The following is an 18,077-nucleotide window of genomic DNA, read 5'->3' on the forward strand; positions in this document are numbered from 1 at the left end:
CCATGAGACGGATCCAATCCAGACCGAAGGAGGAAGAAGGCAGAGGGCCTTGCCGTGGGAGCTGGGGCCCACACCCAGGACCCACAGGGAGGCAGAGGCAGGCAATCCAGCCTGAGGCTGACGAGAGCTGGGAAGTTTTCCTGAAGGGGAGTGGAGTGGGTAGGAGCAAAGGGGCGGGGCTGGGGAAAGGGCAGCCTTGGAGCCTTCCTCAGAGGCTAGAACCCCCTCCCCACCCCACCCGACCCAACCTCCACACACTGTCCATTCCCAGGTGGGGACTGCCTCCTCCCAGCTTTGGAACCAACTCCCTGGGGCTCCTGGAGGCCTGGCTCCAGGGCTTCAGGGAGCGTATAAGAGGGCCCATCGAGACCACATCATCTGCAGGCAGCGACAAGGGTCCACCCCTGTGTCCTGGACTCAGGACAACTCCCTCTCGAGGCTAGTTGCTTCCAGCTCAGTGGGAAGACTGACTAACCCAAAACCCAGAGCATCTGGAAACCTGCGGCCAATAGTCCCAGAGCTTTGGGATTTAGGAGGCGTGAGACCGTGGCCTGTAGGCTGGCAGCTGTGGAATCTAAGAGCTGCTGGCTCCTTTGATCCCCAGGGACATGTCCCTGCGGATCCCCAAGTGCCAAACCTCCCGCCTGGATGTGTTCCGCAGGCTGGTGGAGGAGATGCGGGCCAGGGGGGCTGGGGGCTGCTCAGGGCAGTGGGCGTGCCCACCTGGCTCACTGAGACAGGCCCTAGCCTGGTGCCCTCTGGGAATGACAGCAGGTTGGGGGACCCTGGCGGATGGGACGGGGTCGGGGGTGCTGGGCAGGGGGAGGCAGGGAGACTGTTCAGTCTCTTTCTTTGACAGCTAACATTTTCCAGAGCTGGCGCCTGCAGGGGAAAGGAAATCAGAGCTTCCCACCTCACACATCTTTTTCCCATTTTGTTCGGGCTGCCCAGAGAAAGCCATTAGGGCTAGGTCAGGGGGGCCTGCTGGAGGAGGGGTGGCGCAGGTCACAGGGAGGACAGGCCCTAGCCTGGTGAGGGGGCCAGACCCCCTTCTTAATGCCCTACCCACTCATGATAGGCGGCTGGGGCCTCCCACTCTGCTCAAATCCTTCTGCACCTCTCATTCTGTCTCCAGGGAGTCTGGCCGCCTCTGCCGGGGCTGCAGCAGGAAGGGCCCCAGGGTGGTGAAGCTGTTCCTGATTACCTGCGTCTTGGGGCCCCAGCTTCCTTCCCTGAGCTGCTAGCACAGCTGGTTTCTATAGGCCCCTAGGAGCCAGGCTGGAGCCAACTACTGTGTCTGGGGACAGTTGCTGCATGGGGGCCAGAGAGGAGGGGAGTGGAAGCACTCAGGAGTCCTAAAGACTTCTCCCCAAGCCAGCTGACCCCCTCCCTGAAGCTGACCCTGAGCCCCTCGTACCCTGACCCCCGGCAGAACCTCAGAGCCCACACCTGGGAACCCTCCATCTCCTCTCTGGGACCTTGCCCTTCCTCTTTCAGTGCCCACCTCTGCCGTTCGGGCTACAGGAGGAACATAGCACCCACCTCGTCTGCAGCCCTGCTGATTTATTTCCTCCTCCAGAAACTCCAGCTCATCTCAATGGGGAGGGCTTCCCTGGACCCCTGCTCTTCCTCCATTCCCCAGTTGCAAAGGGTGGGAGAGGTGGCAGCTGGAAGAGGGCTTGGGCTCCCAGGCCCAGCACCCTGGGCAACAAGACAGAGGTCAAGGCTAGACTGCCGCTCTTCACCACTGTCCCCAGTTGCCATGCAAAACTGGGTGTCCAGTCTGCCAAACTTGTCACAGCTACAGCCTTCTCCCCCCTGCCCTGGGCTGCCAGGGGTTCAGGGATTTGTGCAGGGCAAGGGGTGGGAGTGGCAGAGGCCCCAGTCACTGGATCATAAAAACCAAGGGGAGTTTAACTGCAGCTTGTGTTGCTGCTCTGGGCAGTCCTTCAGGAGGGGGAGAAAGAGCCCAGGCTGTCCAGCTTCAGGTGTTGGCAGCTTCCCCCAATAGTCCAGACACAATGGACCCCCATCTCATGCTGGAGGTTCTCCAAGAAGTAGGGAGGCTCAGAAGAAGGGGAGTCGAACTGGCGCCTTTCGCTGTAGTAGAGAGAACACTGAGTGGGGAAAGAGGTGAACCCCCCACCACCGCCTCTGTGTTCAGCTGGTGAGAAGCCCCAGTGCAGGTGGTGGGGGCAGGAGAGGGACAGAGAAGCAGAGACCCCAAGGACAGAGAACAAGGTCCCTGCGGCAGCTGCAGACCCTATGCGGGTCTCCAGGCTCTTCAATGACTACTGGTGACCCCCGCCCCCAAGAGGCCAGCAGAGCAGGGCTCTCTCAGGAGACAGATTCGGTTGCCACATGTGCTCCCTCTCCTTTGCTCCTTCCTCCGCTCAGCCTGCCTCCTCGGTGCCCGGGCCCAGCCCTAGGAGAACACTGGCAGCTGGAGCTGGGAACCAGGTGCCAGAGCCAAGAACAGAGCAGGCCCTGGCAGTCTGGGTGCTGTGCGGTCCTCTCCTGGTCCTACAGCGCCTGGCGTTGCAGCCAGCCCCTCCTCCCACGCTGTGGTTCTGACCCTACTGGTCCCCCTATGCCAGGGCTGGAACTGGCCCTTTTCCCCTGGTCACCCAGACTCTGGCCATACCTCCCCTAGTGCCCAGGGTCTCTCCCTAGTGCCTCCTTTCTGGCTCTCTGGCCCTGGTTCCCAGCTCGCACTGCGGCTTGCAGGAAACTCTCCTCTAAGGCCTACCCATCCTGCTGCAAGAGCAGAGTTATTTGGGGAGAATTGGAGCCAGGCCTTACCAGATTTGAAAAGGGCTGGGAGACGGGAATGGAACCTTCCCACTGGGTCGAGGCTGCACTCATCCACACTCTGTACGAGTGGAATACTAACAGGCGCAGGGAGGCCAGGACACACCACCGTGTGGCCCAGACATTCCCAACTCCTTTCTTCAACTCTGACTTCCCACCCCTGTCCAAGTCCTGCCTTCTTTGCTGCCCCTACACGGAGTGGCAGAGACCCAGGGTCCAGCTCCACCTGGGTTTCATTTCTCCATGACTCCCAGCCAACAAATTCTCCGACCCAGCAGATGCAATAACACAGCTCGGGGTGAGGCCTTGCCACAATGCTGAATTTGGCCAGAGCTTTTCCTTGGTCCCAGCTGGGGGTGAAGGTGAGGGGTTCACGACAGTCCCGTTCTTCCCATCCCTCCTCCCCAACCCAGCCTCAAGGGAGTGATGGACGGGGTGGAGGTGTCTCCTCTTACCAAGCCAGACCCCTCAATCAAGCACATTCTACACCCTCTCAGTCACTCCTCCAGCCACTCAGAAGCCTGCTCATCTCCGTTCCTTCTGCTGTAAACCCAGCTACTTTCCTCTCAGACACACTGCAATGGGAACAAAGCCCCAGAAAGTTCCTTTCCTAACTCTGTGGCCAGTTTCCTCTTCACCCCACCCCCATCCTGCCTCTGTTCCCCCTCCAGCCCCCGTTTTTCTCACCAACTTTGCACCCTCCCCCACTTGAGTCTCCAAATTCCTGGGGGAGCCCCAAGAGGGGTATGACCGGCTCCTAGAAAAGGGGGAATGGGTTGCCCCGAGCAGATCTGTAGCAGATTTGGTCATAATTAAATGGCCAGCGACACTGGGAAATTCCTTCTCCTTATTGATCCCGGCGGGAAATTAAAGCCAGTTGTTTTTCACTGAGCGGCTGATGCAGGCTAAGCTCCTCCCCGGGCCCTCTCCCCTACCCCCTGCTCCTGGGCTCCAGGTTCTCCCATTCTCCTCGGTCATCCCCTTTTGCCCATCCCCCCAGCCCACTCCTCCCACCTCCTCTTCCTATCCCCCAGACCGCTTCCCCAGCATCTTCCCTAAGCTCTGAGCCCCCTGCATGCTCCTGTGGGATAACAGGGCTGCTGGAGACCGAGACCCCCAGCCCAGCTGCTCAGCACCCTGCCCCAGACCCTGGGGCCACCTCCCTCAGCCGGGGTTGGGGTGTAGGGGCTGGAGTTCAGGCCCAGAGCTGCCAAACCACAAACACTCACATCTGGAAAAAATTCCCCTCCCAGCCGGACTTCCCTTTGTCTTACTTCTGTCTTTTTGGAAATTCTGGCTGGCTGGCCAGTGGGGGGAGTGCGGAAGTAAAGGGAGGAGAGTGGGCCCGGGCCTCCCTGCCCCTACCCCAGGGAGCCCCCGTCCAGCCTCCCAAGTACCCTCAGACAGACCATGTCCATCCTCATGCTCCTGTAGGTCTGGTGTCCCTCATCCTGGTGACCATCTTCTGAGTGAGGTTTGAACCTCCTTAGTCACCAGGCTTGTGGGGGCAAGGGCCTACTCTTTGCAGTAGGGTGCCTATTGAGCGGGACACTGGACTCTTCTGGCTGGGAGCTCAAGAGGGCTGGAGTGGAGACAACACAGTGACCTGGGTGGAAGAGGTAGCAGGCGTCGGGGCGGAGGAGGGGCGGCGGGAGTCTGGTTTCCGCCATGTTCCCTCCCCCAGCCTCTCCTGATCCCTTCGGCTGGGAGCGGATTTCACTGTCAGAACCTAATACCCCTCCGTTTACCTACAGCACTGCCGGAGCCGGCGGGTGGGGGAGGAGCACAGGCGGAGCCCGCACCACCAGGCCCTAAACACCACCCCTGCTTCTGTCAGTCTGGCCTCAGAGAGCTCCCTGGCCTGCTGCCCTCTTACTTCCAGAAGCCCAGGTCCCCCACCCCCAAATAAGCTCTCCCACACGAAACCTGGACCCCTCGAACCAGGCAGAAGTATCCAGCTCCCTTCAAATCTGGCTTTATGGGTTACTGCTGGGTGGGGCCCCCATCACGAAGTCCTTCCTACAGCCTAACCTGCATCCCTGCAGCTGCACTCACCCTAGGGGCTTTATTGTTCTACACATACATTATTCAGAGTTTCCTCCCTTACAGCACAAGCTCGACCCCCAGTGCGCTCTCGTCTTTGGCAAACCCTCCAGCCCCCGTCCTTTGGCTCCAGGCCTCCGGCCTCCTCCCCAGCTAAGGCCCCCAACCCCCTAGACCCGGTTCAAGACTATAAGTGACAGCTCAGAATCTCAGAGTCTGTCCTCTGCTCCACCCATGGCCACGCTGGCAGGGAGGGGCCAGGGCAGAGACCCAGGGCTGGGGCCAGATGTGGGGTTTCTCGTCCCGGCCTCGTGGGGAGCTGGGAGGATGGAGGGGCGCACCGGCAGCAGGGCCACGTGCGCGGAGTCGCCGAGGGCACCTGAGCCGTAGCGTCCCAACGCGCGGGACCCGCCGGGACGGCTCGGCCGACTCAGAGCGCCGCACCCCGGCCCGCTCCACTGCTCTGCAGTGGGCGGCCTCGGGGCTCCCGCCTGTCTCCCAGGCTCCCCGCCAGGCCTCCATTTCTACTTCTCGGGACCCCGGCCCTCTCCGCGAGGGGCTCCGCGGGAAGCAGTGCCCTGCCCCCTCCTTTGATCTCCCACTTCAAAGCCTCTCACCGAGGGGCGGCCCTCCTTCCGCCTGTTTTATGGCTGAGAAGGGTGACACCTGAGACCCTGCCCCGCCCCTTCCCCGGGCACCCAGCCTCCCTCCATCCTCCGTGGCAACGCGGCGCGCCGGGGCTCCGCGCCTGTCGCGGCCTCCCCTCCCTGCCGCTACTGAGATCCCCTCGGGGGTCTACGGAGCAGCGCGGCTGAGAAAGCGCTTTAATAAAGAGCTCGTGTCAAGTGATTGGCTGCGACCTCTGCCCTCCCCAGCCTCGCGCCCCGGGCTCCTGCTTAACCCTTCGATGCCCGCCCTGCACTTTAAGAGGACCCAGTCTCCCTGAGCCAACTTCCAGTGTCCGCAGACACTACGGGAGCCCGAGACCCGGCGGGGAGTCGGGGCTGGGGGCTGGGTGGGGGGCCGCCCCCTCCCAGCCCCTTCGAGTTGTTCCAGCAGGGGGCGCCCTTGCCTCACTTAGGTGCCAGGTCCCGAACCCCCGGGCTCCCGTGGGTCCCTGAGTTCGGAGGGGTCACACTGGATCCAGTTGAGGCTTCAGAGGAGCCGCAGTTCGGCCGCCCATTCTCTTCCCCAGCTCCGGCTTGCGGACAGGGGTTCACCCGCTGGTGGTGTCGCCGGGCGTCCGGCGCCAAGGAGTCGAGTGCACCCGGTCAGGTTGGGAAGGGGTGGACACTTGCATGACCTGACTCTGGGGTTCGGACAGCAGGACCTGAGACTCCGGCTTGTGCGCCCCGGGCCTGGCGCCCCCCCGTCCTGAGAGCCCAATCCTAGCGCTAGCGCTCTGTCCACCTCCCCATCCTCCCGCTGGCGCGGGGCAAGCTATCTGGGCGCCCAGCGAACCCCGGACCCGCCCACGGGGCCAGATCCTGAGGCCGGGGGGCGGAGGGTGGCGATGGGAATGCAGGGCCCGAGCTCGGGGCCCCCCAGGTGGGGTGGGAGGCGGGGCGGGAGGCGGGGCCACCTCTTTCTTGGGCAGGGGCGGGACCGCGCAGGGTATAAAAGCTGCCCGCGCGGGAGACCAGGCCAGCTTCGGGGTTGTCCTGGGACGTGTCCTGTTTTCTGAGCTTCACGATCGGGCGAAGGCGGCCACATCTCTTTCGACTAAAAGACTCGGCGTCCAGTGCTCCAGCCGAAGGATCTAAGGAAACCGCCACCAGCGCCGCCACCATGCCCAACTTCTCTGGCAACTGGAAGATCATTCGATCGGAAAACTTCGAGGATTTGCTCAAAGTGCTGGGTAAGATTTTCCAGCGCCGGGGAGAGGAGTGGGGACGCCGGAGTCCTCAGAGGTGGGTACGAGAAAGAAAGGGGGGCTGGAAGCAGGGCGTGGGAGGCTGGGCGCCTGCATCCTCGGGAAAAGGAACCGCACACCTAGGTCCCGGGCGCTGGGCCGGGACGCCCAAATGCTGCCTTCTCCGGCGGGGCGCCCACCGATGCCAGCTGTGACTCAGCCTGTGAATCAAGCAGAAACCAGAGCCCGAGGTCGGTACCCCTTAGGGTGGGGCTGAGGGCTCTCGGTAGTTCAGAAGCTGCAAACCCTGCATCCGGGCAGGGAGCCTGGGTCCCCACCCCCCCACACACACCCCGGGCCCCCTCGGACACATCCCAGCCTCCTTCCCCTGTCTCTGCCCGTAACCCAGTTCCCAGGGCAGGTTCATTACCTCTCTTCTCCCCTCCATCCATCAGGTGATCCGGTACCCCAGCACCGTCTTGGTCCCCTTTCTTTCCCCCTTCAGCACTTTCCACTCTGCTCCTCCCACCCCATCTGTGAGACAAATATTTTCCTACAGCGAGCAGCTCCAAAGTCCTAAAATCGCTCTGGATAATTATCACTTTCTTCAATTTCAACAAATGGCTTCGTGTGTAAACCCCCCATCCCACCCCCTTTCTGAATCCGAGTTCTCTTTTCCCTCCCTCCCTGGAGACACACTGCAGCCCAGCTGGGTGTGCTGGTTAAGGGTGGGGGAAGTTGAACCCACCCAGAAGGCCCTTCCCAACTGTGCCCTCTGGGGTCTGGGGAAGGGGCGAAAGCAGAAAAGGACTGAAGAGGGGCTCTGGGAAGAGACAGAGATTAGCTAAGCAATTGGGAGGCCCCCTGGGAGCCCTGGACTGAACAGGGAGACTCCAGGTGGGCCGTGAGGCAGGGGCGCGCTGAGTGGGCTGGGAGCTGTAGGAGTGAATCTGGACCTAGGAAGGGTCTGAAATGTTATGGGGGAAGCAGCCATTTCCATCCTTCCTTGCTGTTAGTTCTTCTTGCACTCTAACCACTGTACTTGCAATCATGGCAGTCTTTCTTGCTCCGCCCTTGAAGAAATTAAAGACTGAAAGGACAGAAATTTTCCTTTCAGAAAGCCTAGATACCATTCCCTCCCCCTTCTTCTCTGGGTTCTGGCCCCTCCCCACAGTGGATGAGGCAGTGGCCTGCCCTCCACCCGCCCCAACCCCAGCTGGAGAATAAGATGCAAAGCCCAACCCTGTTGTCTGTCTGTCTTCGTCTGTTTGTCCTCCCTGCAGGGTCTCTCAGAGCCACGTGCCCTCTTCAGGTCCTGCTGGGGGACAGATTGAAAACAGACCCGTTAGACAAACAGTCCTGAGTCAGCCAAGGTCTGCTGAGCCCGGCCCCTGCTCCACAGGCCACAGAGGCTAGCTGGAGGGGCGTCTCCTCGGAGCCCAGCAGCCTTGCCTCAACGCAAATCCTAGTCCCTTCTCACCCCTTTGCCCTAGTCACGGGTCCCTCTCCTGGTGACGAATGCACAGATATTTGGAGGGTTAGCAGCCCATCCAGTATGATGGCCATGGCACGGAGCAGCTTCTGCCTCTGCCACAGGATAGGTAGATGTTAGCAGGATGGACCTACCAGGTGGTCACAGAGAGGGATGGAGTGGCTCGTGTCTCCTCTACCAAGTCAGTCGGACCTGGAACCAGTCATTTCTACCTGGGCCTGAGCCAGAAGCGGGCTCCTGGGCCTCCCTCCCTCCCACTCCCTCTGGACCACAGTGGGTCTGCTGTGGCGGCTGAGGGGAAAGAGGATTTGTTTCTAGGAACCCAGGTCTGGAGAAGGGCCAGGAAGTCTGGGCCAGATCAGGGAGAGGACTCCCGCTCACCTGGCCCAGCCCAGCTTGCCCCCATGTCCCCACCCATTGCTTCTCTGAGGGGTTCTGCTCCAGTACAGGGCCGGAGGCTGGAACAGGCCAAGGGGTGTGGAGCTTAGATTGGGCTTTGGCCAGAGGTGCCTCCCTGCCTGCTTTTCTTCCTATAACAGGGGGGCTCCTGGTTCCCCCACCCTTCTTAGCAGAGAGAAAGGGTCCAATCTAGGAAAGGAGATGGGGGACAGGCTCAGGTACTCTGAATGAGAAGGCCCCAGCTGGGTGATCCTGGAGTCAGGGACACATCAGGGGAGGGGAGGGCCGTGTCCCTTTCTGTTCCTTGAGGGGAAAGGGGCATGGGAGCCTTTCAGGGGGGCAGGTGAGCAGGAGTCTGATGCAGGGAAATTTCAGACCAGGCTCTGGTTTTTCCTTTGCCTTCCTTCGATCAGTAAAAATAACAGCAACCGTAAACGTAAGAATAGCTACCGTTGCCTAGAAATTTAAAGGTATGCCTGGCAGTGTGCCTCAGGTCCTAAACACGCCTCATCCCGTTTGCTGGGCTTTGGAAGAAGCTTTTGTTTCCACTTGACAATTGAGGGATCTAAGGCTAAGAGAGGTTAAGCCATTGCCCAGGGTCACCCAGCCTACAAAGGAGGCAGAGCCAGGTGGAAGCCGGGCCTAGTGCATCTTCTGCAGAGCCTCTGGCTTCCCCAGGCTTTGGGCCACCTCTTCCCCTGCTGAAATTCCCTGCTCCTTCTCACTCTGGGGAAGGACAGAGATTGGGCAAATGAAGGCCCACCTAGCTAGCACCAGCCGGGGCAGGTGGATAGGGCAGAGAGGGAAGTGGCCCTTACTATCAGGACACAAATGATGAGGGCTGCCTGGGGAGGGGTGAACACAGTGGCTCTGGTGAGCGCTCCCCAGCAGAAGGGCTCAAGCAGGGTAGACCAAGGGCCAAAGGAGAGGTGGACAGAGCCATGCTGAGGGTGTCTGCTGGGCGAGGGGAAGGGGAAACACTGCTCTGGGAACTGGAGAATGGAAGCTGCGATGGGCCTGCTGACTCATCAGGTGGGATGTGGCTAGGAGCAGGTTCCTGGGGAGGGGTACAGCCTTGCTGCCCCTCATCCCTGACCCCCACCGCCTGTACCATCTGCCCTCCTTTCAGGGTGCTTTCTGGGAAACCCAGGCAGACTGTCCCCTGCCCCGGCTGTCCCACTGGGGGTGTGACAGGTGCCGGGGGCCTCTGTCGTCCCCTGCAGGGGTCAATGTCATGCTGAGGAAGATCGCTGTGGCTGCAGCCTCCAAGCCAGCAGTAGAGATCAAACAGGAGGGGGACACCTTCTACATCAAAACCTCCACCACCGTGCGGACCACAGAGATTAACTTCAAGATCGGAGAAGAATTCGAGGAGCAGACTGTGGATGGCAGACCCTGCAAGGTGAGGCCCCGCGGACATGGCGTCTGTTGTCCCTGCCTGTCAGCGTGCCACTCTGGGTCTTTTCCTGGACTCCGTCCGCTCTCCATTTCCAGGGGAGAAAGTCCCTAGGCAGTGGTGGCACATACAAAGGGGGTACCTCCCCAGCCCTTTCGCTGCATTGTCCCTGCTGTGGGCCCAGCCCACGTGGCCATCCCTCTCTTGCAGAGCCTGGTGAAATGGGAGAGTGAGAACAAAATGGTCTGTGAGCAGAGGCTTTTGAAGGGAGAGGGTCCCAAGACCTCATGGACCAGAGAGCTGACCAATGATGGGGAGCTGATCCTGGTAAGGCCCGTCTCCTCCCTGGTAAGAGACAGCCCGCGGCTCCCTGCAGAGATTTTCTGGGTGCAGGGGGTTCAAAGACAATTCTGGTGCCCCCCCCCCCCCCGCCGTGGGGCTGCCATCCCTGCCCTGTAAGGTGTCCTTCTCAGGGGAACAATGGACACACACTGAGGGGCCCCCTCGCAGTTCTCCAGGGGCTGTCCCTGGTGGGCGGAGGAGGATGTAGGATGGACCCCTGGGCTTTGTTGCCATCCTCCCTCCCAGGCATTTGGGGACCAGTTCTTACCTGTCGGTCCTGAGCCCAGAAGCAGGTTTGGGTCTGGAGACCAAGCAGAGTAGCTCTGGTCAGCTCTCTTCCTCCCCTCAAGCCCGGGGGCCTCCCAGGCTGACACCAACTCTGTCCTTCCAGACCATGACGGCGGACGATATTGTGTGTACCAGAGTGTACGTCCGAGAGTGAGTGGCAGTGGGTGCAGAGACGCCCGCACACACCCCCAGCCCACGCTCCTGCTCCGCTGCCCCATTCCTTCCTTGTAGGCTAGCATTCCCCTCACCCCATCACATCCCCAGGGTGCTGGGAGCTTCCTCAGGGGCTCTGCTCCTTCGGCCCCTCCTGCCCTCCCTGTACCAACGAAGGGATGGATTGCAAGAGCCCAGATCGCCCATTCCGGAATCACTCCCCGTCCCCCACTCCCCATCACCGTCAGCCCCAACGCAGCCCAGAGCACAGCCCCTCTCTCTGAGGGGACCTGAGGGCCCTCTGGCTTCTACACTTTGTTCCTGTAGCCTGCACCGTGTAGGATATTTATTGGATAATTTTATTAAAATGTTTTAAAAAATATAACCTGTCCTTGGCTCGTTGGCAAGTTCAACCTTGGCTCTGAACTGCAGTGTGGGAGCTGAGGTCCCAGCAGCAGGGATGAGTTCCAACCCTTCCCCTCCCCCTTCTCACCACCACCCCTTCATTTGCTGCGGAATCCATGAGCATCCTTCCTTGGTCCCCCCCTGGCTTCCAAGGTCACCAGAGCCTCCTCCCCCTGACCTCTCAGGGAGCGCTAGCCACCCCGGAGCTGAGTCCCACCTCCTCCCACATTCTCCATGATGGTGACACAGCTTCCTCCTCCAATTGTTCTCCTCTCTCCTCTGGCCTCAGTCTGGTGGCGACCCAGGCCTGGCCTCGGCCTCCCACGTGTCCCAGATGAGCTCATCCACACCCCAGCTGGCCTTGCCCCTGCCCAGGTCTCTGCCGCATCTCCCACACACCTTCTGCCTGGCTCCTCCATCTTCCAGGCCCTGGGGCCTCCTCCCACCTGTGTCCCTGAACCTCCATACACAGGTCTACACCACGTGTTCCCAGATTCCATCCTGGCCTTAAATGCCTGCCCTCCTTGCCCGGGCCCACTGCCCTCGGCCAGGTTTTGTCATTGCCCACCACGTTTTACACACCAGCAGCCTTTGACTGGTGTTCTGTCCTGTTCTTTCCTTTATGTGGCGGGATCGAGTGAAATGGACAGTGTTGGAACAAGAATTCCGAATTCTGGTTCTGCCACTTGCTATTTGTGTCACCTCAGACAAGTCACTTACCTTCTCTGAGCCTTAATTGTTTGTTGTTTGTGTGTGTGTTGTTTTTTTTAAAACACAAAATAATGTGATTTCATGGCCGATCTACTGAGAAGTTTCAGTTTAGTTGGGTGTGGCTTCGGGGTTGGTGAAGTCCAGGGCCTCGATGAAGGTTGTCAACCTCTCCCTCTGGCTCAATCCTGCTCATCTGTTTCTTCTGTGCGTTGGCCATAGCCAGTCCTGTGACACAGACGTTTCCTCTAAGTCATGGGAAATTGGCTTCAGTTGCCCCAGGCTTACATGGTACGCATAAGTTCAAAGGAAGAAGGACTCTCTCCCAGGGTCCAAAGGAACTCAGTTTGGTTCTGCTTGGAACACATGACCATCCCTTGGACTAGTTCCTCCTGGCAGGGCAAGGGTCCGAGTGACTGGCCAGGCCTGGACCTCATGCCACAGCCGTGGCCACGGCACAGAAGGGGCACTGACTGGCAGCCCAGCCAAGCCCCACCAGGGGAAAGCAGCGCTGTTCCAATGAAGAGGGCTGCCATGAGTCAGGTTTCTAATCTATAAAATAGCAGTTCTGTCTAACAACTACCTCACGAGGGTGATGTAAGTTAAACATCACTAGGTACCTGGCACTTAGCAATAGAGAACCCTCCAAAAATGACGGTCGTACTTCTCTGACGCACCCTCCACCGTGCGGCCTGTGTGTATGTGTGGGGGGGGTACTCCAAAACAAGTTTTCTGATGTCAGTGCCGCATTCAAAAGTAAAAAGTCCTTTTTGCTGCAGCCCCCCTTTGTCCAGAACAAGTCCAAACTGGCCCTAGTGGCCCCTACCCCTTCCTGCATGGCCTCACTCCGCCCCAGCCTGCTCTGCCTGCAATCCACCCTCTGGCCACTGGCACCCAGGCTTCTGCAAAGCTTAGCTCCCCTCACAGCCTGCAGCGGCCTCTCCCTGACAGGCCTCTCCCTGTCAGCTTTGGGCTGACAGTCAGTGGTCATGCTTCACAGCCTGTGTTAGCGGGTGAGCTTTCTGCCTGCAAGACGGGTGCCCGTGGGGTCAGGGCCAAAGAGTTGGGGAGACAGCGTCCAGAGTCATTGGGCAACTGAGAGCCCTCTGAGTGTGGGTGGGGGAGGTGAGGGGCCCTTTCACGTATTCGTCTCGCTATAGAAGCTGAGCACCATGCTAGGTGCTGGGAACAGAAATAAATAAAATGGACAAGATCTCTGCCCTCATGGGGCCTATGGGGGAGACAGACTTTGAATGGGGCAAGATAGACAATTAAAAAATAAGTGCACCGGGGCCGGCCCGGTGGCTGAGGTGGTTAGAGCTCCAAGCTCCTAACTCCAAAGGCTGCCGGTTCGATTCCCACATGGGCCAGTGGGCTCTCAACCACAAGGTTGTCAGTTCGGTTCCTCGAGTCGCGAGTCCCACAAGGGATGGTGGGCTGTGCCCCCTGCAACTAGCAACAGCAACTGGACCTGGAGCTGAGCTGCGCCCTCCACAACTAAGATTGAAAGGTTGAAAGGACAACAACTTGACTTGGAAAAAAGTCCTGGAAGTACACACTGTTCCCCAATAAAGTCCTGTTCCCCTTCCCCAATAAAATCTTGGAAAAAAAATAAGTGCATCAATAAATGATTGCACACTGGGTGCTGTGAGGGAGAGGGAGAACATGATAGAGGGGACCTATTTAGATTGGGGGTGGTAGGAAGAGGGGTGCCAGAGCAGGTGTTCTGGAGGAAGAAGCACTCAGGGATCCTGAAGCAGCTGGAGGGTGCAGCAGAGGGGAAGGTGCTCTGGGCAGAGGAACCCCAGGAGAGCCTGAGGAGTGCAGGGCGGCTGGTGCCACCGTCAGCAGCCAGACTGACCCGAGGCCCACAGTATTTCTTACTTTATCCTAAGCAATGAGAAACCATCGCAGGATTTTAAAAACGGGCTGGCAACCCATTGTGTTTTTAGGTCTCTGGTGGAGATGGGTGGGAGAAACGGGGGAGAGAAGAGAGAGCCAGCAGGAGGCTGGTGAGGTGCTCAGCAGAGGGGAGAAGGGCAGTGGGGGGCATGGCTGGGGGAGGAGGTGAGGAGAGTGAGAGACAGGGAGGTGCTGAGATGGCTCTCAGGCTTCTGGCCTGCCCGGGCTTTCTGGATGTGAGTTTTCTGTTCGTTTTAATCCTGAAGACCCCTCACTCCTGGGCCTGAGCCCCCACTCAGTCCTTTGTGTTTCCCTCCTCCCCTGTAGCCCTCTCCGTGACTCCAGCTCCATCTGACCTCCATCCAGGCTGCCGATCCCAGGCTCCCCCTTCCTACCTTAGCTTGACCTTCCCCTTCCAGCCAGTAGAACTTCTTCAGGCCCGCCCCTTCCCAGGCCCAGGGGGCTGCAGCTGTCTGCCAGTGTGCTCGGAGTTCCCGCTCTTGTTTGTCTGCTTAGCTTGTCTCTTTCTGGACCAAAGATGCTGAGAAGGGCAGAGACAAGAGGTGGATTGCTCTTTTCAGGGAGATCCCAGAAGGCAGGGACTGGGTCTCCCTATCAGAGTGGGGGTTACCTGAGGGCAGTGGCTGTAGGGCCCATCTGAGACGGGTTCCCTGCTTGGCTCTAGTTCTCCAGCACTTCCCCGCTCCCCAAGAAGACAGGGAAGTGACTGTCCTGGCCCAGAGATTGGATCAGGGTGGGGCCACCTCACCCTTCTGGCCCAGCCCGTGAGAAAGGCCCTCCAGCTTCCCCACCCACCCCCAAGGCCCTCTTGGACTTCTCTTCCGTTACCTGGACCTGAATTGCTCAGGGGTGCGTTTGTGAGAACACATGCAGGAAACTCCACCCCCAGCCTACACCCCCCAAATTGTGAGATCTCCGTGGGCAATCTTCTCTAAAGTCCTAACTTCTCAGAGCCCAACACCAAGAGACTGAGTCCCAGGCAGCAGGGAGGCCTGGGCACTGAGCCCAGGGAAAGGGGGCAAAGACTGGGGCATGTGTGATTCTCCCCCGGGGTTGGGGGCTCACGAACATGAGAGGGGCACGGACAGGCCCTGGGAGAGTCTGACCAACATCTTATAGAAACTGAGGTGCACGTGTGGGCACACACACCCAGGACAGGAGCACGGTGCTGAGGGAAAGGCCGAGCAATGCCACAACCAAGGGATTCAGGGCACCACTGAGACCAGACAGGAGAAAGCCTGAGGGGAGCCCCAGGCCCAGGGTGCCTCTTGATGAGACGGGATTGTAATGGTGGCACTAAGTCTTCTATTTTGATCATTCTAATTATACCAGAGATCGAAATCTCAAAATAGAGGATTTAGTGCCACCATTACATTCCTGTCTCATCATCTCTGAGGCCCCCAGAACCCAAGGACAAGTCCATGCTTATATGTGGCAGGAAAAACCAAGTTACAGGAACCCACTAGGGAGGGACTGGCAGAAGTGGGGCCAGAGACAGGGGGTGGGGAGAAAAGGAGAGACTGAAAAAGAGAGGGAGAGAGGGAGAGAGAGAGAGGGGGGAGGACAGAGAGAAACAGGGAGAGAAGGAGAGGGAGAGGGAAAGGAGGAGAGAGGGAAAGAGAGAAAGAAGGAGAGACAGGGACAGAGGGAGAGGACAGAGGGAGAGAGAAACAGGGAGGATGAGAGAGCGAGACAGGTAGAGAGACAGGGGAGAGGGGGAGAGACAGGGGAGAGGGGGAGAGACAGGGAAGGGGGAGAGAGAGGGAGGGAGAGACAGGCTGGGAGGAGAGGAAGTGAGGAGGCTGGGAGATGGGGACACAGGAGACTGCAGGGGGCAGGGAGGGGGAGGAGGTCCAGACCAGCCTGGGGGAGAGGAGGGCCCCAGGGGTGGGGTCAGAGGAGGGGGCGTACTGGTCAGGCCCTCTGACCCTAGGTCTCACAAAGGGCTGCCTCAGGCCCAAGATGGATGGGACTGGGGCCACACTGCCCTTTGTGGCGGGCGATGAAAGGGAGCAGGCTCTGAGCAGGGCCCCCCACCTCTGGATGGCTCCCCTTCCCCTCCCTGCGGTGACTTCAGGAGGCTTCAAGTGTTAGTGGGGGTGGGGGAGAGGCTGAGGGGACAGGGAGGAGCCAAGTCCAGCCAGGTATTTCTCCTGGCTGGGCCAGTCATGCCTGAGAAAGATGGGGGACAGAGTAAAGAGGGGGACCTGGAGTCCCCTCCGTCGTCCGTATAGGAAGTGAATCAGTCGTGTGCAAATAAGATGCAAACACAGTGCCTACAGAGCCCAGCAGAGGTGCCTGAGACTTCGGAGTGAGGCCCGCGTCCCCTGCTCAGGCCGTGTTACCGCTCCTTTGGGCCTGCCATTGCCCTCCTGACCTCTTGGCTGCTTCCTGCCCCTGGCCCCTTGGCGCTGCCAGTCGAGAAACCAGTTCTGTTCCTGCCCTGGATAAGGATCTCTGGGCTGGGCTGGTCCCAGGCAGCGGCAGAAACCTGGCAGGCTGACAGCGCCCCCGCCCCCCGCCAGGCTGCCAAGACTCCCCACTCCAGGCCCACCGAGGGGGCCCCCTCCCTCACCATCTCCCCCGTCCAGTACCACCTTCCTCCAGTCCCTGGGCAGACTCCCTGGGTGTCTATTCTTAGTCTGCCCTGCTTCAGGCAGAGCTTTGCAGCTCCTCCAGAAGGAGGGTACCTAGAGGAACCCCTCCTCCAGCTCTGGCTCCAGCCCCCAGGAAGTGTCCAAGCCCGTCTCCACCAGTGGCACTTGGACCCTCCAGAAAGCCTTGCCAGCCCCATTCTCACTGGAGAAGTTCTCCTCAGAGAACTTCTTGTAGGAGGTAGGGTCTTGTAGGAGGAGCCTTGTAGAAGGTAGGGTCTGTCCCCTGGCTTTTTCCCTGGGTGTCCCAGGAGCCAGGTCCCCTTCCTCCCCCCCCCACTCCCGTTTCCCTGCATAGCCTGAACCATCTCTGCCCCTCCCCCTCCCCGGGCTCCCCACAGCACCGGGACAATTGCTCACTGCCCTCTGCCCAGTCACTGGCACTGAAGCGGGTCGGGTGAGAGGGGGTTGACCCCACTTAACCCCAGCCCATGGTCTCCCCTGGAATGACCATTCATTTACCAGGACATTCTGGTCCCTTTCTCATCCCTTGGAGGTGTAGCTTCCCACTCATCCAACTAGAGGGACTCGAAAAGGTCATCTCCATTCCTCCTCATCTCACGTCTACCTGACCTCTGCCCCTACCCAGCGTCCCAGAAACTTCACTGCTCCCAGCCAGCCATAGGGTTGGCCAGCCTCTCCCAACTTCCCCCAGGGATCCAGCCACTTACAAAGGGCAGGGGGCATCCAAAAGCAGAGAGGAGGGGCGCTCTGGGGGCGGCAGGAGGAGACTGCAGCTCCCACCCCTGCCCTGGAGGTGAGCAGGTGTGTCAGGCCAGGCTGGGATTCAAGCTGGTGACTCAAGCTGGAGCAGCCTGACAGCTGCCGTCGTCCTCCGCCTCAGGCCCTCCCTTCCGGACACCGAGGTCGAACCTTAGAAGCTGGGAATTCTAGAACCAGAGAACAGAGCCCCAGAAGGAGGGGCCCTCGGGGATCATGCCTGGAGAAGAAACTGAGAACCAGAACCAGAAAAGGGTGTGGCGCACCTGGGGAAATCCCTGGTAGCCCGGGGGGAGGGGGGGTCTGCTTGGGGTCCCTACAGAGCAGCATGGACCTCCCACATCCTCACCCTCTCCTTCAGTGTGGAGAGAATGTTAGTCCCAGAGTCTGTCTTCCAGTTCTCACGCTGCACTGCCCCTCGCTGGGCCTCTCTCCTCCTTCTGGGCTGCAGATTAGAAAGCCAGGCCAGGTGTGGGGCCCTCAGGCTCAGGTGGGCGATTAGGGGCTAAGGTTTCAGCAGGAGCCTGACAGCCCGGGGATCCTGGGCCCAGCCTGGGGGAGGGACCCTGGAGGAGATTCCTCAGGGCCGGACCCAGCCCCCAACCCACCTCAGCCCACCAGAGACAGGGATTTGCCTGAGTCTAAGGAGACCCAAGGCCAGCTCGTCCACTACAGGTGTCATCACTGATTTCAGGGTCCTTCAAAGGCAGGACCCAGGCCCAGACCTGGGCTCGGGCAGGGCTCGGGCAGGCGGGCAGCATTTATTCTCCACTACCATTTATGGAGCCAGACATGCTGGTGAGCGGGGCCCACACATCCATCGCTGACACAGAGCTCGCTCCCCTCCATCCTTCCATCCATTGAGGGGGTGTTTCCTGAGCTCCTACTGGG

At 59.8% G+C, this 18,077-nt stretch overlaps 1 protein-coding gene across 1 annotated transcript; it reads left to right on the plus strand.

Moving 5' to 3' along the window:
* The first annotated feature begins 5,978 nt into the window (after positions 1-5,978).
* Positions 5,979-11,148, plus strand: CRABP2 (cellular retinoic acid binding protein 2). Its single transcript, XM_081025402.1, has 4 exons — positions 5,979-6,712; positions 9,821-9,999; positions 10,204-10,320; positions 10,727-11,148. Exons 1-4 carry the CDS (start codon positions 6,643-6,645, stop codon positions 10,775-10,777), a joined length of 417 nt encoding a protein of 138 aa, XP_080881528.1. The 5' UTR covers positions 5,979-6,642; the 3' UTR covers positions 10,778-11,148.
* The last annotated feature ends 6,929 nt before the right edge of the window (positions 11,149-18,077 follow it).

The sequence above is a fragment of the Rhinolophus hipposideros genome (genome assembly GCF_964194185.1).
Source record: "Rhinolophus hipposideros genome assembly, chromosome: 19".
NCBI lineage: Eukaryota > Metazoa > Chordata > Mammalia > Chiroptera > Rhinolophidae > Rhinolophus > Rhinolophus hipposideros.